Source organism: Trachurus japonicus, chromosome 9 (genome assembly GCF_045865225.1).
Source record: "Trachurus japonicus isolate A0001 chromosome 9, Traja_1.0".
NCBI lineage: Eukaryota > Metazoa > Chordata > Actinopteri > Carangiformes > Carangidae > Trachurus > Trachurus japonicus.
In genome coordinates, this window is record NC_140915.1 from 9,819,073 (window position 1) to 9,843,697 (window position 24,625).

Genomic DNA, 24,625 nt, shown 5'->3' on the forward strand with positions numbered 1-24,625 from the left:
AATTATTGGCCCTTCCCTGTCGCATGGCCTGCATCTCCTGCTCAGAGCAGATCTCATGTGACCCCGTGCAGCAGCAGCAGCCGCAGCAGCAGCAGCAGCCGCTGGTGGAGGGAAACACACACACACAGGGAACCAACACACACACATTTACACACATTGAAGGGACACTTTCCAAAAAAAAACGAGGCCAATCAAAGAGTTTCATTCCAACATGAAAATATATCTGCTCCTCCACTCTGACAAAAAAAAAAAAAAAAAGCGGACTGGCATCAAAGTAAAGCACATTGCAGCTAATGAGTCATCTTAAGACCTTTGTTTACAAATAGGTTTGTGAAGATTGAATCATCTGTGTTTTTAAAATATTGACAGATTAATTTAAGGCGACAAAGTTTAGCCCAAATGGATATTGAGCATATTTATATCTGGAAAGAAACTGTTTTTTTTTTTCTTCTTCTTTTTGCTGAAACACTCAGACCGACTGTTCGTGTGAAGGTCTGATAGAGAAGCTCCTTTTTAATAAACAATGTATTAACGACGTGAATCATAATTAAATACATCTGACTGAGGAATAACTTTAAGTGCTGTCACATTAGGAATGAGTAAAAAGCTGTGAATTATTGAGGAACTTTTCTACTCACTTATACATTTCTTTATTAGTTAATGAATTTTCTTCATATTTTTAAACATTTATTTTTTTGCTGCTGAAATAAAGAGGTGATATTTTAGTGAATAAATCAGATTTGCAGCAGATAAATTAGTTGTATCGTCGTTTATGATGCACAACAACGTTCACTGCACTCTGGTTTTCTTAGAAGTCGAAAAGAAGAAATAAAAACAGGTGCAGAAGTTTCTCTTTTTCTTGCACCAGTGTGCATCATCATTTTTGCACGATTGAACGCTCCCCGATGCCGTTAATCCACATTTTAATCATCAGTGTTTCATTAGTGTCTAAAACCCTGAGGTGCAGAAACACAAAACAAATGTGACGGTGACGGATCAACAGGCAAATATTATAAACTTCACTTCTCTCACGTCTCTTTCTGTCTCTGTTCAAAAGTCCAGACGAGCTCGAGCGCTGATACTTGTTCAACAAACAACCGTCTCTCTCTTTATATTGGGGGTGCGTTCACAGCCCTCGTTCAGAACGGTTGCACATGTTCCTGCAGAGCAGCTGCAGCGTCCGCAGGCCACAACTGGACGCTACAGCTGCTTCATCTCAGTGTCGTCGTCCTCGTTGTTTTTTTAATCTTTTCATTTTGAATTCAGTTTCGTGATGAATTCCTTTTTATTCCTACGTTTTCCCGTTGCCAACAAACTTTTATCTATCTTTTTTTGCAGAATTCTCAAATGTCACGCTCTAATTTTCCAAATCCAATCTGCTGCCCACCTTTTATGCTTTTTTTTTTTCCCACTCGGCTTTGAATGCCGCGTTTCATTTTTAGCAACCACACAGAAGGCTGCGGAGAGGCTCAGACTTCAGGTGTCGCGACCCAAACTTTTTTGCACCAAAAGAACATGGAGCCGCAAACAGGTTTTCCGTGGCCTCTCGCCGCCGCCAAGAGCTGTGACTCGTTCTTGTTCCTTCCTACAAGCATCTGTTTAGCGCTACTAGCTTAAAAAAAAAGTAAGACAGGAGTGTTTTTGTGAATGCATCGCACACAACAACAAATGTTCAGATCTTGCAGCAGCATGTGGGCATCACGTGGGAAAGTCTGTCGCCTCGCAGGGCCGCACGCGGAGCTACGCGGCTATCAGCCGGGCTCGGCGCCGTACAGAAGCGTCATTGTACCAAAGGAGAAGGTGCGGTCTATAATCTGGCTCTTCCTTGACAAGGCTGAGTATCTCAGTTCATTAGCTGTGGACCCGGTTGTCTGACTGGAGTGGGCCGGCGTCAAAGAGGAGGAGGAGGAGGAGGAGGAGGAGGCCCGACTCCATCGCCGCAGCCCAAGAACAATCTCTCCTCTGTCTGATCTTCTTGGCGCCGCTCCACGCCGATCCTCCCACCATCTCTCTCTCTCTCTCTTATGATTATTTTATCATTTTAAATTCTTTATGCCGCATCGTCGTGGCATCGGCCCCGCTAGAGCAGAGCGGCGGTGGCGGCGGCGTTGGCCATACAGTACATTCACACTACAGTTATTTGGACGGCGCTCCGGTGTGGCTCTGTCCCGGTCCCTCGGTTGGATTCTGCGCGTCCATTAGTGCCATCTGTGCCTTCCTGCGCCGTCTGTGAGGGCCCCGTCGACGCCAAAACGATTGGCATTTCTCTGGAACAACCAGAGGGACGGTGCCCAGAGCTTTTAGCTGCCAATGATGTGCGCTTACGCTGACAAAACCAGAGAGGGTGGGGGGGGTTGGAGGGTTGGAGGGGGGGTGCAGGGTACAGGAGAGGGAGGGTGAGGGTGGTGGTGGTGGTGGGAGTGAAAGCAAGCAGCAGCAGGAAGAGGAGAAGAGGAGGCAGGAAACAGCTGCAGCTACACGACTGTGACGTCCATGTTCAGGACTTCACCCCAGACGGTTAGCTGTTAGCCGTTAGCTGTTAGCTGTTAGCGTCGTGCACAGGTAGAACAGGTAGAAACACTGTGTGTGTGTGTCGGGGTTTCTCTTTTACCGAAAAGTCTGGAAATAAGGCTCTGGATCATGAGGATGATACTCTGAGGTCAAAGGTCTGGTTTTGTTCCCAGAAACTCCCAACAAACAAACAACCAAACAAAGTGAAGTGGAGATGCTAAGCTAACAGGTAGCCTCTCTTCTCTGCTCAGTTAAAGGGACAACGAGGAGTTTCTATTTGGTTATAAAAAAGTCTCATATTAATGTGGATGAATCTACGCTACCCACACTTGTTAATGGGCCCATTTTCGATAAATATATCGCTTTGTCTCTATCGTTATTTTGTTATTTTAATTAATAGTGGAAATGCTGGGCGAGCCGACCAGCGTTTCTTTACTTTCGGTTTCGCGGACGCTGCCCGGCGAGTCATGAGAATAATATCGCAGAATCGCCGTTTATGGTCGGAACTACGACGGTATCTGATCGTCTTCAAACCTCTGACTTTCATTCTTGATTAATGAAAACATTCTTGGCAAGACGTCCGTCTTGCGCCGGTCCAAGTATTTCACTGGGCGCGCTGAGGCTCATGGTAAATGTAGTATGAGAACACTTTGCTTTCCAAAACTCCTTGTTGTCCCTTTAAAGACTCTCTCCTGCAGGAAGTAGCAGACAGTCTGCCGACCATATGCCGCCGCCCGCTGGCTTCTCTTTTTACTCTCTGCTCTCGGGGTCAGAGTCTGATTACCCATCATCCTCCACTCACTGCCTCCCCACTGGAGTCAGAGTTGTTGGTCAGAAAGGCCCGAGATGAAGATGATACGATGTCAGGACAGGAGTTAAAGTTTATCATCATAAATCTTGATGCTCTGATCTCTTTGTTGTGTCAGAATCGACACTAACTAACTGATAGTTTAGTGTTAGATAATCAATAATGATAGTTTCCTGTCGTAGTTGACAGCAGATCCAGGGTCAGCTTCTTAATCCTATTTAACGTTTTAACTGTAACCGACCAGAAATAAATTTTTTATTGACTATAAACTTTTATTTATTATTTTATTTTATTGTAAATCTAAGTCAACACAATCTACAGCAGCAAGCATCAATGTCAAGATTGTGTTTGGCTCATTTTCTTTCTTTCTTTCTTTCTTTCTTTCTTTCTTTCTTTCTTTCTTTCTTTCTACCCCCTCTGTCTATCTCTGTATTTATATCTTTTTACGTCTTTTACTTCTTTCTTTCTTTCTTTCTTTCTTTCTTTCTTTCTTTCTTTCTTTCTTTCTTTCTTTCTTTCTTTCTTTCTGTCTTTCTTTCTTTCTTTCTTTCTTTCTTTCTTTCTACCCCTCTCTATCTCTACCGCTTTCTATCATCCTTCTCTCTCTCTCCTTTTTTGTCTTTCTTTCTTTCTTCTCCCCCCTTTCTCTGTCTTTTTACTTCTTTCTGTCTCTTGTTTCAACAGTTTCTTCAGCTCATTAGGCATTGCTTCAGCAATAGCGTTCAGCTGCTTTCAGCATTCACATGCATTTCCTGCAGGGAATGCTTTCTTTCTTTTTCTAGTTATTATTAGTTGTGCACATGATTATTCACGTAACAGGTTGACATTAGATGATGAGAAGTGAGAAGTTTCTTTATGGGGGAATTAGCTCAGATGGTAGCTTAGCGCTCACTTAGCATGTCCGCATTCTCCACGAGACTTTTGATTTGATTGTCCAGTCTCAGATCAATAAAGTTTGACATGTTTTGCACAGAGCACATGAAGGTTTTGTAATATACATTAAATGTATGTAGAGGGTTTTATTTAGCTCCGGTTTAGGAAAAGGTGACAACTGTTTCACCAGTAAATAGTCGTGTCTATGATGTAAAAAGATTGGAAAGTTGATCCTGCAGAGAAGAAAAGAGGATGTTAGAGAAATGTAACGTTCAGGCATCCACGTACTTTTGACCTTTCACGAGGGTCAAAGCTGTAAATGTGGGTTCTGTCCATGTGTAGATGTGGAGGCATTTACAACAGGCCTCACTTCTTCTCTTCTTCTCTGTCGTCTTTCTATGTGTTAAACTTCACAGTCCTGTGAGGAGTAAATGTTTTTTTTATTATTATTTAATTTATTTTTTTAATGCTGTCCTCCCATGTACCTTATGTGCCGGTATAATCTTTATTCATCTCTTTACAATGAGGAGAAATGCCTGAGTTGTCAGCGAGCATCATGTATTTGGCCGAGTCTCAGGTGGCTCTGATTTCCCAGCAGGCCAGATGGCAGCGCTGTGTGGGCAGTGTGTGTCTGTGTGTGTGTGTGTGGACGAGGGGAGATGAGGAGACGAGGGCCAGCAGCCTCGTGGAGGGAGGATTGCTCACACTCTGGCTCGGCGCTCCGTCCCCGTGCAGCTGTGCTTCTCCGTCCAACTTGAACTTTTAATTTGTTCAATATGTGGCCGAGAACACCGAGTGAAACCAAACACATGTCTGGTGGCTCAGGCCTGACGGGGCCGAGGACCAGGAGGACGACGAGGACGAAGAAGACGACACCACGTGGAGTCTTGTCTTTAACTCGTCAGAGAAGCTGCAAGGATAAAGGACCAGTGCACAGTTTATTTAAAAGGAAGCGTCAGAGAAAACCGGAAAAGCTGCAGCTGCTTTGACCCATTGACCTTTCACTGATCGTTAGGGGTGGGAATCTTTTACTATCTCACAATTAGATTCGATTCTGATCTTTGGGGCTATGATTCGATTCAAAATTGTTTTTCGATTCAAAACGATTTGATTCATAATGATTTCTGCTTCAGTCTATCGGTGTGCAAAGATCCTCATGATCTACTCCAGTCTGCTTTGCAAGACAGAATGACTGAAGTGTCTTTTTCACATTTATTGAGTTTTAAACATTTATCCATGCTTAGATGGAATTGTTGAAACTGTTGCATAAAAGCAATATCACATATTGCTTAAGTAACAAAATTAAAAGTTCCCCTTTATTTTTTTAAAAATAGTGCAGTTTTTCCTTCACTCGCTCCAGGGAGTTGATCATTTTGAAGTTGAATTGGTCTCATCTGTTGATTTTAAACAGAAAAAATGAAACATTTGCACTTGCAGCAACTTATTCTTATTTGTTTAGGTATTTTTGTCTTTATTCAGATAGAAGAGTGAGTGAAAGACGGGACAGGGAAGTCAGAGTCAGAGAGAGAGGGGATGGTGTGCAGCAAAGGATCATGGGATTGGACTCAAACCCACGGAGAAGTCCCAATGCAGCACAGTCTGAATCCGCCCATGATCAAGTTAATAAGATAATCCATACTACATGCATAGTTTCCTTTCATTTTCTTTATTTGGACTCAAATAAAGACGTTAAACATTTATAACTTTTATAATAATTAGTATCGAAGTAGGAAAAATTCTTTATAACTGATGGATGAAGTATTTAATGAAGTTTAATTGACGCTCTAGTGTCACCAATTATCAAGCACACTGATAATAATATGTTTTACTTCTAGGTGCCTTTCAAAAATAGTGAAAAACAACATAACAATAAATCAGAAATATAACAAGAACATATAAACAATAAATAGATCAAATGAACTTGAGGTAGAGAGGTACAACACCTGTTAGATGCAGTTTCTTTTGCATTTTCTGCAGCATTAACAGTCTCTCCTCTGTGTTTCACCCTGAAGTCAATGAGACTTTAAACCTGAGCTGTTTGCTGCTCTTTCATCCACTCAGCCTGTGTGTTTTTTTTTTTTTTTAACCTGTGCAGGTGAAGCTGCAGCAGAACCGACTCACTCACTCACTCACTGACTCACTGTGTCGTGCTGTCAACACTTATATTAACACTTTGTTGAAGGACTGTTGCAGGCAGCGCTCCTGTCCTGTTGCTGTTGGATTAACTAAGCCTGAGATTAACTAAGCTACTGTGTGGCTGCGAGGCTTTAATGTGGAGACAGAGAAAGTGTCTGTTCCGCTGATAAGATCTTTCAAAGCCCGAAGCTTATCACTGCAAAATAAGCATCTTGCAACTGGATTACAACTCTCATGCTTGCAAGTGTTTTCTCACTACAGTCCAGATGGGAGATTCGTTCTGTAACCTAAATAGACGCTGTTTTTCTTTCGTGCATCTTCTTCTTCGTCGTCTTCTACTTCTTTTTCGATATTGTAAATGTGACAAACTTATACAATCGATTAATACGACAATCCAGTGCAAACACTCGCAGCTCGTCATCAGCTGTGGTTTATTTGTCTCCTCAAAAGAAAGAAATTTTTTATTTATCGTCTACAAAGTCGTCGGGAGCCGCGAACACATGGCGACTTGAATTTAAACTGTAGTTTTTTGTTGAACTGATAAATGATCGACATGTGTTTGATTATCGAACGAATCAGTGAAGGAGAGAACAGAGAGAGAGAGAGAGAGAGAGAGGATATGGAGGAGTGTGTTTGACTCACGCTCTGGATCAGATCCGACACTGTGACCTACAAGTTTTATGAACGTGTTGATGTTTTGATGTTGACGTGAACTGACAGTTTGGGAGCCGTCCACCATGGAGCCGCTGCTCTAACCCCTCCCCTGAGATTACACTACCTGCACACACACACCATGACTAATGTTCTCTGTGGGTTCCTCTGGCCGTCGCTGGTCCAGTTGCTCACTAAAAGCTTTTTTTTTTGGTCGCTGCAGCCTGAATAATGTCAGAACAAACATCTCAGAAGCTTCATATTTCATCCTCAGCTGCAGCCGCGTCAATAAAAACAGAGTCGTTGTGGAGTTTAGGTCATTTCTTGCTCAAGTGAATGATTGTTTGCAGGTGCGTCCAGCTCAGTGAATGGAGTTGACTTTGGAAGTCACACACACACACACACACACATTTATGGAAACCACCGAGATGTCCGGAACAGGCCGTGGTTGTGAGATTAGTTTATTTAACCTTTTCCACCTTTGTTGACTCGGGCCGTTGTTTTTCCGACGTGAAGTTAAAGGTCCCACATTGTGTAAAGTTTAACTCTCATGTCTTTTTTTTATTATAAAGTAGCTCTACATTTTAAATTTCATTTCATAACCTTTATTTAAACTCTGAGATATATTGAGGAGTAACCTCATTTACAATATAGCCGAGATGAAACACAAAACATACAAGGACAGAAGACAAGACATTTGAAACATACAAAAACAACAGAATACCAGAATTTAAAGGTGACTAGGGTAAATTGAAACATAGTTAAAAGCACGAGCAGTTAGAGGTAGGATAAGATGTAGTTATGGCTGGTCTTTCCAAGTTCGGTGTTAACAGAGGGAACCTGCAGTTAAAGGGACTTTAAAGGACTTTAACCTGCAGTTAAAGGGACAATTAAACGGACTACGAGGAGTTTAGTTTCTTCTTGGACCGGTGCAAGACGGACGAAAGCAAAAACATTTGCCAAGAATGTTTTCATTCATCAAGAATGAAAGTCAGAGGTTGGAAGACGATCAGATACCGTCGTAGTTCCGACCATAAACGATGCCAACTAGCGATCCAGCGATGTTATTCCCATGGCCCGCCAGGCAGCTTCCAGGAAACCGAAAGTAGGAAATGCTGGGAGAGTCGACCACTAAATAATAATATCAAAATAACGATAAAGACAAAACGATATATTTATCGAAAATGGACCCATTAACAAGTGGGTAACGTAGATTCATCCACATTAATATGAGACTCTTTTATAACCAAAAACAAACTCCTCAGGGTTTCTTTACCAGTAGGAATATATTAAAGCGTACAGTTTGTCTTTAAAAATGAGCCGTCAGGACTTCCTGTAACTTTATGATGTCACAACAAAGCCCCGCCCCCTCACCTCGACCCACCACTATCCAACAACCTGCAGGATTTGGTTTCTTTGAGTGTTTTATTCTGAAATCTGCTCCTTTTTTAATTATTGGATCAGTCAAGAAAACAGTCAGCCAATCAGAAGAGAGACTCAGAGCCTCCTCTCTTCTGATTGGCTGACACCGACCTGTTGTTACTAGAGCTGCATAGAGAAGCTGGAAAAACTACACTGAGATGGTTTCTGGCTCTTTAAAACCACAGATATATGTTTCTTATGGGGCAAAGTGAAAAAGTGTAAAAATATTGAACTTTTAAGTATTTAATATTTTTTTTATTCACATAAGACAAAGAGTGATGACATCATTACACGCCACAACAAAAGGGTGTAATAACAAAGTTTTGGTGCCAAACAGTGACAAGTTTTTGAGTTAGAGATGACAATCAAAATCACACACACACAGACACACACACAGACACGCTCCTGGAGCTCTGCCTCCAGTTACAAGCCAACGGTCCAAGTGACAAACATGTCACTGGGCAACGTGGACGTGTGCAGCTCCTGTCAACACGGCGACCTTAAGACTCCACCGTGCCTCTGAGTCGGAGTGTGTGGAGCGTTCAACGCCACCGCATCGTTTCTCACAAACGCAGACATACACAGACACACTCACCAAACAGTCCCTTTACCGTTTACCTTGGCGATGCTCAACAGGATGTAGAGCGACCGCAGCACCAGTTTTATCTAGATGTTGTGTCAAGAATTTCTTTATTTTTTAAAGTTTATGGACAAAATATGAATCAAAACAACAAATAAAATAAGTTTTTTAATCATTATTAATGTTTATAAACATAAATATGAATCAAAACAACAAATAAAAGACGATTTTTATAATTTCTTAATGTTTATAAACATAAATATGAATCAAAACAACAAATAAAAGAAGTTTTTATTATTTTTTAATGCTTATAAACATAAATATGAATCAAAACAACAAATAAAAGATGGTTTTTATTATTTTTTAATGTTTATAAACATAAATATGCATCAAAACAAGAAATAAAATAATTTTTAATGTTTATAAACATAAATATGAATCATAACAATGGACAAAACAGGTTGTAGCTTGAGTTTAAAACTAATTCTCCACATCTGAGGTCGCTGCTGTGTCGGTATGTTTCTGTGTGTTTCCATGGGAACTCAGTGATGATGAAGCTTATTAATCAAAGTCTTCATTTAGACTCTGACCCCTCCTCCCCTCCCTCCCCCTCTTGTCTCTTCACCTCTCCATCTCACCACCTGACTCACCGTCGTCCATCCTCAGACACGCTCACGTCCTGTCTGATGAGATTTCACTGACGTTTTCGCGCTGACATATTCAGACTATTGTTTGTGTGGCGCTCCGGGTGGCACAGGTGGGCCGCCGCTTTCACCACCGCCGCCGCCACCGCTCCAACATGGCCCAGTTACAAGGCGCCGCTCTCTGCCAAGTCAGGCCCCGCTCATCCGGGGAACAGGGGAGCTGGAATGGGTTTGACCGTATTGTGCTGCACCTGCTTCGCCCTCGCAACCAGATCCCCCCGCCCCTCCCTCACTTCCTCGCTTTGCCCCTCGCCATCCTGCCGCCACTGCACACAGCGCTCCTCCTTCCTCCTTCCTCCTTCCTCCCTTCGCCGTAAAACCCGCAAAATCCACTGAACTTAGCCGCTCTGATGGCCGCGGCCAAAACAGCATCTGATGTGCCTTATTTGTTGACTGTGTGAGATTAGTTGCAGAGGGTACACGTCGAGGGGCTTACCGTGCAGAAACGGCGAGAAGCCCTCCACTCCGCTCCTCCACCAAACAACCGCCCGCGCTGCCAAGTAATGAGGAGAGGAAGAACTCTCCAGCTTGTCTAAAGCCCCCGTCACAGTCGGTCCGTGCTGCACGCTGCTGCTGCTGCTGCTGCTGCTGCTGCTGCTGCTGCTGCTGCTGCTGCTCCTGCTCCCCGAGCCAGACTGTAGTGTAGTGTTGTAGTGCAGATACTGTACCAGCTCCCGCCGGCGCCACGGGAACCGGGCTGCGTCTCCGTCCAGGTGGCGGCGGTGGCAGCGGCTCCACCTGAAGGTCCTGAATCCATCACCGTGAACTATTCTCTGATTCTCTGAAACTTTTAGGCCACAAAACTCAAAATCTAAATCAGAAATTCAACTTTTCCATCAGTTCCCACCACTAATCAACTCATCCAATCACAGAGCTGATTGGTGGATTGATTGATAGTTTGTCCAGTCAGATGTTCCTTCTGTAGATGAATGTCATCACTCGGAAGGTTTTAAATCAATTTGTTTTTTATTTAAAGCCCCAGTATGTAACTTATTTGGCTTTTTATTAGCAAAAATCAAATATTTCTTTCATAAATACGTATTTCACTGAAGTGGAATCACAGCCGCATACAAATGAAAGCTTTCTGGTACCTTAGAATGAGTTGTTACAAGTCGTTACAAATACATAAGTGGGCGACACACCGAACCGAGGCGGCCATGTTGCATCGCCATTTTTTACGTTGAGTGGCAGCATGACCGTAGGTAACCACGGAAACTCAGCGGAGCTGTCGGCTCGGCCTGTTAAAACTGTCACCACTGTGTAGTGTGAGGAAGGACGGAGGCACTGGTGTTGCATTCAGGTGCAGTCAGGCAGACGGCCGTCGGCAAACCAACCGGATGTCATTTTACTCCACGAGAGAAAGACGGTAAAACGTGGGTCAGGTAAACAATACGACATCACCATGACAACATATTGTCACGCCTGTATTGTTTTGCCTCGTGTTGGCGGACCACTTGTTTACATAGACGCTTGTTTATCCTGTTACATGCAGCGTCTGTTGTCTGTCTGACGTCTGCCCGATTTCACGTGAATGCAACATCGAGAATACGTTCAGATATGCAACCGCACCGCTAGGTGGGGGGAATTCCTACACATTATACCTTTAAAAGAAGAACTATGCTACATTTTCACCTTCAGATTCAGAGTTAAATAACTGACTTGTAACTAGTTCCAGGGAGAATGGAGGCTCTCTGCCTTCCACCTAGCGTCTCTTGGCTGAAAACCAACCTAAGATCAGAGCCTCCGACCCGGTGTCCCAGCTCTCGTCTCTGCGACACCGCCACACAAACGTAACGCGCCCCGTAACCCCTAATCTCTTGTTTATGACAGATAAGACTACACAGATATACACATGGTAGATGATAAATAACGTTATCCACCGCTCCATGGATTGATTTCTCGGATTGATTTCGTTTGAAAACAAAATGCACATGGAGGAGAGGAGGGTTAGAGACACAATGCATCCGACCTTTAGGTCACTTGACCTCCTTTACAGTGATGCTGTTTTCTTTTCTAACAAAGCAAAACACATCGAAAATAATACAATTAAGATATAAAATAATCTCGTATGAAGCTGGGTTGAGGATTTTAAAACACCAACAGGCACCAAACTTTTTATTTTGAAAGTGATTTGTAGATAAAACTAACAGCTGATCTGCCAGGTTCAATACAAACTCCATGAACTTGTGTTAAAAGACGTTGATTTTGATTCAATCCAGACGACCAGACTCAGAGATGTGATTATAGATCATTATAGATGATAGATATTTCCTGTGAGTCTCTGTATTTGCTCAAACTGTTCAGGAACTGTCTCTGTCTCTCTCAACTCCCAGCAGCATTTTTTCCAAACATGGCCACAACTCCTCCTCTCTTCCTGCCAAATCAAACAAAAAGACCAATCAATCAATGAACAGAACAGCTCCTCATCATCTGAGCTCAGCAGCTGATCAATCAATAGCATCAGTATCAGCATCAATTCACAGTGAGAACAGTCAGAGGTTCCTGCAGGACGGTCTCAGTACCAAACCGTCTTCTATCACCTGTGGAAAAGCCACTTATTGGTTATTTATGCTGCGTTCAAGACAACTCGGAAGTCGGAAAAAAACAAGCTCTGAGTTGTCAAAAACGAATTGAACGGCGTCGAATTCGGAAGTTACAGGTCGGGATCTCGGGGTATCATTTCAGAGCTCCGACTTTCTGACTTGACGTCACGACAACATCAAAACATGGCGGCCCTCGTCTTAAACAGTTAGAATTTTAAAAAATTAAGTTATTTGTTGTGGTTTTAATGCATATATTATTGCAGTATATGAAATACGTTTATAATTTACAGCTGCATATATTTTTCGTATTCAGCGATGAGCCACAATATGCCAAACTTCCTTCGGGTATCCATGTTTTTTCTCTGCAGCGAGAACGCAATGATGTCGGAAGTCGGAAATTTCCGAGTTGGGAATTCCGACCTCCGAGTTGTTTTGAACGCAGCATTAGTCTGGTTCTGGTTCAGAGATGTTCTGGAGTATTTCATTTACCCATGATGCTTTGCTGCCCCCCCCCCCTCTCTCTCTCTCACATACATGTAGAAGGATGTTAACGTTGCACATTAAAGGGTCGTTCCGTCCATCAGCTCTCGTTGTACCAGTCAGAGCAGAGAGGCATTATGGGACAACAAGGGGGAGACAGTGTGTGTGTGTGTGTGTGTGTTTCAGAAGCAGCAGCACATGTAAACACACACACACAGAGGCCCGGCCTCTGTGTGTGTGTGTGTGTGTGTGTGTGTGTGTGTGGCTGCTGCTGCTGGGGATTCGCTGTGTGAGAGCTCCCTCTTGGTGCCAGTCGACCGACTGTTGGTGAACAGGCTGCTGCTGTGTGAGAGGCTCAGACAGCTGCTTCCACACACACACACACACACACACACACACACACACACACACACACACACGCAGACACACACACAGATAAATGCATGTTGTGTGAGAGCGTGCACAGGAAGACTTCACTGAGACGGTGTTGTTGTTGTTGTTGCTGCAGCTTCAGACTTGAATGCATCTGTGAAAAGTTGAAAAATGTTTTTTTTTAATTGTTTTATTTGTTATATTATATTATATTATATTATATTTTCTCTTTCTCTTTTATTACAATATTTTCTTTTTTCAATTTTATCTTTATATTTACCTTTATTATAAACGTTGTTATTATTATTACAGAAATATCTGTTACCAAAGAGTCTAAATTAAAATAATACCTGCTACAGACAAATGCAAATTAGACTGTATTTAAATATGAAAATGAGAAATGTAATAAAATGATTGAAATGTGCTGTTAAAGTTGAATTAGAAGTTATTAAAATCCTCTTTTTCTCTTTTTCTCTCTCTGTGTCATTTTCAGGGTCGCTGTATGAATTTCAACCGTGTGCCACATCAGTAGAAGAAAAAGAAGAAGAGAAGGACTACTGTGTGAAAACCAACATGTGCTGATCGCTGTGGACGAGAGAAGAAAAAGAAAAAGAAGAAGGAGAAAAAGAAAAAGAAGAATTATTTCAGGTTGTTTTTTTGTAGATGTGTAATCCTGCAGCTCAAACCACTATCAGTTCACTGCGCTTCACAAAGTTTCTCCTCCTCCTGCTCACAGACTGTTGAAGCTCAACGGGTTTAAATGTTTATATTAACTTATTTTCTAACTTTTTCTTTTTACAACTGCATCCTTTTGTTTTATTTGTGCTGTTTTTTTTCTTTGTAAATAAGTACCAAAGGCGCTGCAGACCTCAGCTCTCAGACTCGGTTAGCGTTCAGCGCTCACCAAAGGCTTTAACATATTCTGACCATATTGTGCCTTCTGTGGGAAACCAAATTTCATGCACACAGACGGAAGCTATCTAAAGGAAAAAAAAACAAAACATGGAGGACAAAAAAAAAAAATGGGGGGCTGTTTTTTTCTGTTTTTTTTATTTTGCCTTTTGGCGTGGAAGTGGGAATAATCCCAGCGGGGCCTCACGGGTGCAGAAGCAACGTCTCATCACGAATCCTCCTCCTCCTCCTCCTCCTCCTCCAACTTCATCGGAGGCCGACGGCCCCGCAGCGGCTGCTGCTGCTGCCTCTGACCGGCTCATCCTGTCATTTTAACACTGAGAAGTGCACACGCATGACAAATTGTAGACAGGACGCCCCAAGGTATTGGAAGGCATCAAGACTTTGCCCTTTAGTTTTGTATTTTTTTTATTTTTTTCTGAAGACACCTTCCCTCCCTTCCTTTCCCTTCCCTTCCCTTTCATCCATTCATTCATTATGCGTCGCCCGGGAAAAGGGAAAAATTAATAGAGCGTTATCCGACCGCAGGACAGCCCTCCTGACTGACTGACCGGACCGACCGGGCGCCATGGCGACGATCTCCGGCCGGCAGCGGCGTTTTGAGGGATTGATGCCTTTAAGACCTTGACATGGCGCTTGGTGTTTTTTGCCCCTGTTTTCTGCACAGTCTGCTCTCTGCTCAGCAAGGCGTAGCGCATCATGACCAGGCCCATCAGTTCAGACTTTAAAGACACAGATTCCCCGACGCTCCATCGCCATCTCCATCTCCATCCAACAACACAACCCCTCCGAGGCCGTTGCACCGCTACCGCCACCGCCGTCATCACAGTCACAACCCACTTTAGTTCTCTCGGCACCAGAATATCAAAGTTTAATTAAAATAATTAAAGGCAACAGCAAGCAGCAGCCTGTGAAGACTTGGCTGTCTCTCTTTTTTATGCCTTTTGACATTGGATGACCTACAAGCGCGTTATTCACCCGAAAAAAAAAAAAAAAGGAGGACACGGATGCCACACGGGTGACGGTGCGCCACGTCCAAAACGCAAACCCAAAGTAACGGATGCGATGGACGGATAAGTATTGTTCATTTCCAGAAATTATGCCCCCCCCACAACTCCCCCCTCCCACCCCCCAAAAAATAAAGCAGGGGATATGTACTTCTATATATTGCGGATTTCTCAAGCGCGCTGTCATGACGCCAATCCCAAATGATGTCAGTTGAGTGTGAGCGGAAACACTGTGGGGGAGGAAAAGGGGGCAGCAGCTGAAGAAAAAGGCTCGAATGATCCAGTCACTTCGGATCCCGGACTTCAGATGCGAAATGGATATTCGAGTCGAAACCTGACAAAGCGCGGCCGGCTTTGACGGGAAGCGGTATAGACAATGACCAGTGGCTGGGTCAGTGGGATGTCTCCGTGCAAGCAGGGAAGCTTATCAAATGACACTAAAAATAAGTTCAACAACCATCAAGTTTGAGGGGGGAAAGGAAGGAGAAAAAAAAAAAAAAATGGGTTGGTGAGCGTCTCTCACAGTCACCGTGGTGGTGGTGGTGATGGTGGGCGCGGTGGCGGCGGCGGGGCACGGGCGTGTGCACGTACACGCCGGTCTAATTATTCCTTTGTTTCCTCCTCCTCGTCCAATCGGAGACAGAGAGAAAGAGACATAAATAATTCCAGATCGAATCCTCGGGGGCCACGCTGGTATTTCTGTCCGACTTTAAACACTTTTAGCCTCTTGCATAATTTTTTTTTTTTTTTTAATTTAATCGGCTCGTCATCATCATCATCATCATCATCATCGTTTTTACAGTAGGTTACAGCAACAACGACCAGCAGCAGCAGCAGGAATGTTATTAACCCCGACTAATGAGATGTTTACTCAGCAGTCACAACACCCAAAAACACGTCACATATACGGTTATCTACAAAAAAAAGAAAGAAAAAAAACTGTTTTAAAATTGTTGCTTTTTGTAAATTGATGGAAAAAAAAACTTTTTTTATTTTTATTTTCTGCACTTCATTATGTTAAACAAAAAATAATCACTGCAATCCAACACTTTAAATACAATTTTTTTATTATTAAGAAAAAAGCAGTCGACACAATTGTTGATATTTCCTCCCATGTGTGATCTGCTCTCTCTGCTCTCTGCTCTGTTCATGTGCCAGAATGTGTAATTTATCTTTTTATTTTTTATTATTATTATTATTTTTATTATTATTATCTTTTCAGATTGTACAGTTTTTTAATCTTTTTTTATATTCACGTACAGTAGCACCTTTAATTAAAGTCCAGGGTGGAGTCGTCACACCAGCTGCACATATTGAGTGTGAGCTTCAACCAAAAGACCAAAAGAAACAACAAATAAAAAGGAAAGAAAAAGAAAAAAGAAAGACAAAAAGCTTTGTTTTTGTTTTTTTAAATGAGTTTTACACTGTTTTTTTTTATTTTTGTTTGTTTTTTTTAATTTTCGGACAAGCGATTCCTGTTTCTGTTTTTACACTGCAGTCTGTTGTGTCAAATATACAGTCAGTGAAAAGTGAAGTGTGTTTTTGTTTTCTTTCTTGTCCTCTCTCTCTCTCTCTCTGTGTCTCTGTGTGTCTCTTTAACACGTGTGTGTGCTGGTAGGGGTGGACACGCTGAAGGCCATCTTTAATTGGGCCCTTACAGATTTATAGGGCCCGACAGGGAACGTGATTATACAGAGTGTGTGTGGACAGAGGAGTGGACAGTGTGCAGCCTTTCCCCCTGTGAAGTCAGTCACCGGAGGCACCGCACACACACACACACACACACACACAGACACACACACAGAGAGAATCCCTCCAAGGTTTTCAACGCCCCAAAAATGAGGTCTTGCATTTAGTAAAAATATGCACTCATACACCTTCTGCTTTATCCACATTTGCATGCTGTGACAAGATGCCAGCTGAGGTGTGTGTGTATGTGTGTGTTTGTGTGTGTGTGTGTGTGTGTGTGTGTGTGTGTGTGTGTCTGTGTGTGTGTGTTGACGTACAATAACCCCTCCTCCTCCTCCTCCCTCCTTCACTGTGTTGGAAGCGACGTCTCTTTCTTTGTTTGATGTTAAATCGTCACGAACGTCAAAGTCAAGAGCTTAAAAATCTGGTTCCCATCACATTTCATTGCCACTTAAAAGTCTAAAAATAATAATTCATCATCTGTCGTCGCTGAGTTTAGAAAATATTCACGTTCATAATGAAACAATAAACCAACTCAGATTGAGTTTAGTTTCCCTTTGTGCTGTATCATGAATCAAACTGTAGAAAAACATAAAAAAGAAAAGTGAATCGATCAGCTTCAAATGTGACGATTCACTAAAACAGTGTTTTTCAACCTTGGGGTCGGGACCCCACGTGGGGACACCTGGAATTCAAATGGGGTCGCCTGAAATGTCTAGTAGTTGATAAAAGAATTACTGATAAAAATAGTTTTTTAACCAATTACTGTTCTTTTTAAAATTATAATTTAAAAAAATCCCAATCTTAAACAACTGTATTCTATACTTTCACTTTCTCGAGTTTAAATAAAATGCAGCAAATAAAAATATCTGAGCTGGTGCATCTTGATTGACAGACAGAAATCTGTGATGTCAAAATGAGGTCACGAGCCAGAAAAGGTTGTGAACCACTGCACTAAAAGATCCTGATGATAATAAAACTGATGCCAGGGAATAAAAGTTCTTTACCATAAGCTTTTGGCTTAATATTATTTTTAGTTATCTGGTGGGGACTGTATTTGCATAAAATTTACTTGTGTGAATGTTTAAACACACACACACACAGTCAGCTTGTGTGAAACAGTTGAAAACTAAAAGTGTGATTTAAAAAAGGCCAAATATAAACAGAGAAACTGGAGCAGAGACGACGGAGGTGGAAGAATTATTCACAATATTAAAAAACTTAAATCACAAATATGACACTATAGTATGGTTTTTATTTTAAGTAAAAGTTGAGGAATATTCTCAGAGAAGTTATTTAAATGCATCAAAAGTTAAATCGGTCCTAATGATGCAGAGCAACTCGTCAGTAGATCATAAATATAAATCAAGCAATAAGTGAAACCAGGCTCTAAATACTGCAACAAGATGATCAGTGAGTGTCTTCCCTCCCTGTTTTTTAAATTCTGATATTTGTATAAACTGGATCTTGTTGTGTTTTAAGGAGATGATGAAGTTTATTGATTAGACACAGGAAAATCAAAGGAAATGTGTTAATGAGAAGTTTTATTCAAACAAACAGAGAGCAGACGATGACTTCATGAAAAATATGTGTAAATAAACAGACTGAGCTGGAAGTCGCTGCTTCGCGTGTCCATCACAAATGTTCTCCTCAGAAACTGAAGAAACATCTGCACCGACTCACAGTTCAACTTTTACTTTCCTAATCAACTGCATTGATCTGAATCTGTTTCATGTGGTGAGTTTGAGTTCAGTGTCAGTCTGGTCCACAGTCGGAGGCTTCATGATACAATGTTATTATAATACAGTAGCCTACAGGTCATGATACGATATTAATGATAATCTGTGAAAAGAAAATGTAAACATTAAACATAGAGTTAAAAGCAAGAGCAAATACGAAGAAAAAGTAGAAGAAAATAAAAATAGATAAAGTTTAGAGTTCTTAAAAAGAGCTCAGCCATAAGCACATGGAAAAGAGAAATGTTTTTAACCTGGATTTAAGTGCTCACAGTCGAGGCTGATTTCAGTTCTAGTTTGTAGCATAACAGCTAAATGCTAGTGATTGTTATGCCCCAAAATGGAAAACTCAATATAATTAGATGTTGAAAAGTTCCCAGTCATTTTGCGTACAGTAAATCGTTTTTTTCCATCTTGTTCAGAGGAAAAACTCCTCTACTGTTCTAGTCTCAGAAACATCCATTTGTATTTGTGAGTTCATTGTATTGATCTTTAATTGTATACTATGCAGTCATAATGAACCTTTGACCTTTACAGCTGTTCTGCAGATGTTTTTCTTCTCAACAGTTTCTCACCTGCAGCTGCTGCAGGTCGTGACCTCCAGAGGTCGTTCATCACAGCGGCTTCTTCCATCGCCTGAAGGTCGGGGCTAGCTGCTTAGCATGCTAACAAGAGGTAAAGGTAAACAAACATCTGTTAATGCTAACTCTGGCTAATGTAGCAGCAGCCAAAACTTCCATACGGCTCCTTTGAATATTGATATTTAAAAGAAAATATAAAAGATAAAGGGCAGAATAAACTAATTATATATAAATATATATTTTTTAAAACACGTAGGCTATAATTATGTAGATTATTCAATTGCACATTAAATTTACATGACAACCCGTTTCTCAGCTCGTTTTTATTCTGTTCTTCATTGACGGAAAGAAAGAAACCAAAGTTGAGTTTCTGTATCTTCCCATACATCACTCTGCCGCCGCTGCAGCTTACACATGGAGTGATGTGTAAACGGGCTCGGTACATAGACAGACACTCTGCCGCAGTTAAACAAACAAAATAGTTTGGAGATTAAAAAAAGAAAAAAAAAAAACATCTGAGCGGGAGAATAAAGTGTTTGATTTAACAAGAAGATGTCGCGTGTTTAAAGAAGCTTAGACGCTGCAAATATTCTCAGTTTCAGCAGGAAAGAGAGCGACCGAGAAAGAAGTGATGGTGATGATAATGATGTTTCTAAGGGTGACGATACAATTGTTGCATTTTTCTTTTGGCTCGTTCACACGATAAAAGTCCAAATCGGTTTAAAGTTGTAAACAAATGCCATCGGTGAACCAACTGTTCTCTCATTGGTCAGAGATCTGAGGTCTCAACGGGCCCGGACCTGAGCGTACGGAGGCTCATGGGGTTTCTTGGTTTCCCTCATCAAACTCATCAAATACACAATCCAACAACTCCAAAACACTCTGGTGGACAAGTTGTGACCTGCACATTCACCACGCTATGAGATAATAACAGAACGTTACCAGACAGAGTTGTTTTAGAGGGAAATTCATGCAAAACCACTGATGCACGTTGCCTTCAGGGACAGTTTTTCATCAAGCAGTCTCTGCATTTCCCTCTAAAACAACTCTGTGTGGTAACGTTCTGTTATTATCTCATAGCGTGGTGAATGTGCAGGTCACAACTTGTCCACCAGAGCATTTTGGAGTTGTTGGATTGTGTATTTGATGAGTTTGATGAGGGAAACCAAGAAATCCCATGAGCCTCCGTAGCGTAGCTCTGAGCAGCTCACGGCTCTGCTCCACTGTTCTAAAAGTAGCTTGCACTGACAATTAAAGGTAACGAACCTACTGCTATGACTATAGGGATTTGAGCAGTTGCGGCCGGCGTGTCCAAAAGTTGACCACGATTCAACTTTATGCAAAAATGAATCCGTCAGTTTGAGGACTCTATCCAATGGGGAGCGAGATGGGGAACAGCTCGGGGTTGGTCTGTCGGTGTTTTACGGTGTTTATCCAGTCAACACGCCCATCTGTGTTACCGCCGCCTACCAAAAAACGTCCGTTTTAGAAATCTGGGTGACGCCAGTGGATCCAAAGACGTTAGACAGTGAAGTTGATGGAAAAGTCGGTTCCTCCTCCTCTCACACGTTGGCCGACGCCATCACCAAAGTTTAAACAAGAATCTTCTTTTATGGGTTTTTTTTTTAAACTCGCTTATTGTACTTTGAGAGGAGGATGATCCTGCAGTCTCACAACCTGCTTGGAATAAAAAAAAGCAGGCACATGAGGGGGACGGCAACAATCCGGAGAGGGGCAGGGGGGGTTTGTGCGTTTTTCTATTTTTGTATTAACGCTAACAGCCAGAAAAAAAAAAAAAAAACACAAAGCAAACTCTTTAAATCCGCCCTGAGCCGAGCCACAAGGTTCTGTTTTCACAATTTGATGGAGGGGGGGAGCTTAGCCGCCGTAAAACTTCAACCTCCACTTCCCCTGATAAAGTTTCTCTGGCAGGGACTTAAGCAGCTGTTGCCTCGCCCCCCATCCCCCCCCTCGCCATCCTCACCCCCCCTCGCCCCCTTCCTCTCAAAGCGACACTCCGACTTCCCAGGTTATCCTGATTTGCACAGTTGTCTCTGAAATTTTGGGGGAAACTGTGGGATCAAACGCCGAAATTCTGTCTTGCACAGCCGCCGCCGTCGTCAACCCCCCCCCCAGCCCCCCGCCCCTCAGAACAGCTTGTTAGAGTTGACACTTGATTTTATGCATTGTATTTCTGAGAGCATTACAACTAAATCCCCCTTCTCAGGCGATACTACGCAGGCTGCTGCTGTTCATGCAGCCTCGGCTGTGGGACATGCAGGTGGTGGGGGGTGGTTGGTGGGGGGGTCGGGATTAGGAGGAGGAGGCTCGACGCTCCAGGATTTCAGAGCTTTATCTTGATGCTCTTTTCTTTGTGAGCTCCCTGTGAAATGTTAAAGCCCAATATACTATATATGCTGATAAAGATTTAGGACCCCTGTAAGATGATTATAGAGTGTGGTGGGGGGCTGGGGGGGCACGGGATGTGGAATAATACTATACTATATGTATGTATGTGATATAAGTCCAATCATATTACACACAGGACTTATGTGAAGTGCAATAAAAAAGAAATCATGAGACAATATACTGCGACTCCACCGGAGCTTTAAACCCACTTAAACCCACTAAGTGCATTGACTCACATTTACATGGCAGTTTGGATTTTCACAGAGTTTCCATGGGTTTTTTTTTTTTGTTTTGCTACTTTGGATCATTAAAAGAGATAAAGAAAAAAAAAAGATAAATAAAATAGAAAAAAAACTTTAAGTGGTACAAACTGTTCCTTCCTTTGCCAACTTCCAGGATTAAGATGTAACACAGAAAACATTATAGATTAACGCATTACAACAAAAACACAGACCAACAAAAGGTTTGATCAAAACTTTAATCTCTGATCGGAGAGTTACAGATTTAAATCTGTTTTCAATTTTCACGCAAAAACATGTTTTCGCGAAGTAGCTGTCGAAACTGGAGTCGGAGCTAAAACTCAAGACTCAGGCGCCGTAATGACACATTGAACACTATTTGAATTAGAACTGATTAATTAATAATAGAAAATATTATTTAAATGACAGTTTGACCAAATTCAGTATCCATCCACACATTTTATATACTAAATTAACTGTTCAGGACTCTTTTTCATTACATTGAGTTCATCTATAGTTTAAATCCTAATTGATGAATAATTATCATATGACTGAATAGCGATATAAACCAATTAAATGTGCTTGTGCAGTAGATTTTTCCAAATTGTGGATAAATTTACTCAGAAGCAAGAAAGTTTACAGAAAAACACAACATTTAAAGGTCTTTTTTTCATTTTTTCATTTGAGGAGTTGATGGTTTCTGGTAACAACAGGTCGGTGTCAGCCAATCAGAAGAGAGGAGGCTCTGAGCTTTTCTTCTGATTGGCTGACTGTTTTTTAAGTGATCCAATTAAAACATAAAGCAGATTTCAGAATGAAACACTCAGAGAAACCATATCCTGCAAAATGTTGGATGGTGGGTCCAGGTGGTGAGGGGGCGGGGCTTAGTTGTGACATCACAAAGTAACAGGAAGTCCTGACGGCTGGTTTTGAGGCTCAGTTTCTGAATACAGGCTGTGTGCATTTCTCTGTGGACTGAGGCTTTGATACTTTCACAGTATTAATATAGAACCTAGAGCTGCTTTATAATCACACTACACATGGACTACAACATCTATACTTTATACTGTATGGAGCTTTAATACAAACATCTACCTTTATACTGTATGGAGCTTTAATACAAACATCTACCTTTATACTGTATGGAGCTTTAATACAAACATCTACCTTTATACTGTATGGAGCTTTAACACAAACATCTACCTTTATACTGTATGGAGCTTTAACACAAACATCTACCTTTATACCGTATGGAGCTTTAACACAAACATCTACCTTTATACTGTATGGAGCTTTAATACAAACATCTACCTTCATTCTTTGCATGTGCATGAAATAAAAACTGTATTTTCATGACGACTGATCCTCTGAGTGATATATTTTCAGCAGACAGTTGTTACTTAGCAGCAGGTTCTCAGAGAGGAGGCCGGTGCAGACACATCAGTGTTTTGAATCTTTTCTAATCTTTCTCTCTGCCTTTTTCTGTTTCCCACAGAAACACCGGATAGTTTGAAATGTCGTCGTCTGAACATGTTCTCAAATGAACAGATGGTCGACGCATGCAAAAGGTTGCAGATGCCTTTTTTTTTCTTTTTTTTTTGCACTTTTTTACTTCCCTCCCACAGCTACGCACACATGAAAATAATAAATGAATCTTTTCTCACAGCAACCTGCTTTTGCACCTAAATCCGGGGCTGCAGCTCAGACGCTCCTTCCTGCCAGGTATGAAATAATGATGGCACAATATGTGTGGTGAAGCTCCGCGGGGGGAATATGTTGAGTCAGGCGGCCCGAGCGAGCTCACCTGTCGGGCCGGAGGGGTCGGGGCCGTCTGCAAACCCGGCTAATGATAAAACCTCCCAACATACTGACTGTCGGCTCACGGCGGCTCGTCTCTGAGCGGCCAGATCCGCGCGGGCAGCAGCCGCGCTCGCTCCCTGACGGACGGCCCTCTGAGCCAATCGCGTGACGACGAGCCGGGGGTCGAGTCACCTTGCCAGCAGCGCTCAGTGTCGCTGCTTTAATGAAGGCGGAGGGGGGAACTTTGGCTGGAGGTGTTTGTGTGTTGGAGTCATGTCACATTTCCAAAGAGGCTGCGGCAGCGCGGGCGGCCGATCGCTTCTGACTTCTCCAGCAGATGTTTGGAAATGGTGCTAATGTTGTGGATCATGTCTGTAGGTGAAGGAGCGGCGAGGAGCTGACGCTAATGAGAGCTGAGCCACGTCTGGTCCGAGCTGCTGAGAACAACAATACAAACACGCACAAAATATCTTCTAGTGATGCATTCATTTAATTAAACTAACTGTTTTTTTTATTCATCACACTGTATGATGTGGAATTGTCTGATCCCGTCCCATTTCTCTTTCAAATATCTTTGTATGTTTCCCTTTGAGATGATAATTCGCTGTCATCTGCATAAAACACTGAGTTCAAATGAGCAGGGGAAAAGTTCAGCTAATTCTCTGCTGCTGGATTTAAGTTCATCTCTGATCTTCTGCTGCATCAGACATGAAAATTTGTTAGAAAAAAAAAAATTCCGGACTGTCCAACAAATCAGCAACAACGATATGACGGGTTTAAAATTGAATGTAACATAAAATGGTTGTTGTAATTTTAAGCATACATCTTAGCATTTATGCGTCTCTTCGGTTGCTTGTGCAGTCATCTAGCCCGTTGTGTATTCTTGGAAATTTATCATAACCCTTTGTTTGTAGTGCGGTCCTGAAAAATATTTTAAAAAGCATAAACTGTCCTTTTTAATACTCTTTTTGTTAAATATTTACATGACATCCTAAAAATATCTAAGGTCAGAATAATCTGCTAAAAGAACATCTTGTTATAATGAGACCGTCAGAAGGTTTTAAAGGTGCTAAATGAGAGTTTTCTCTGCTGGTTTGTGTGCTATTGACTAAAATCTGTCCACATTTCGATGAACACTGGTTGATTATTGGATTTATTTGCTGGCTAAGTAA

General features: G+C 42.0%; 1 protein-coding gene and 1 long non-coding RNA gene across 3 annotated transcripts in view; both read left to right on the forward strand.

Annotated features, from left to right (window-relative positions):
• The window catches only part of antxr2a (ANTXR cell adhesion molecule 2a), an 83,693-nt gene extending 68,262 nt beyond the window's left edge, over nucleotides 1-15,431 (forward strand). The window contains exon 17 of the mRNA XM_085785885.1: nucleotides 13,574-15,431. Within this exon, the coding sequence (XP_085642011.1) occupies nucleotides 13,574-13,612 (39 nt within the window). The 3' untranslated portion in view covers nucleotides 13,613-15,431. The remainder of the gene's footprint in view (nucleotides 1-13,573) is intronic.
• LOC146980968 (uncharacterized) overlaps nucleotides 1-24,625 on the forward strand; it is a 330,839-nt gene that overhangs the window by 161,717 nt on the left and 144,497 nt on the right. The window lies entirely within an intron of this gene.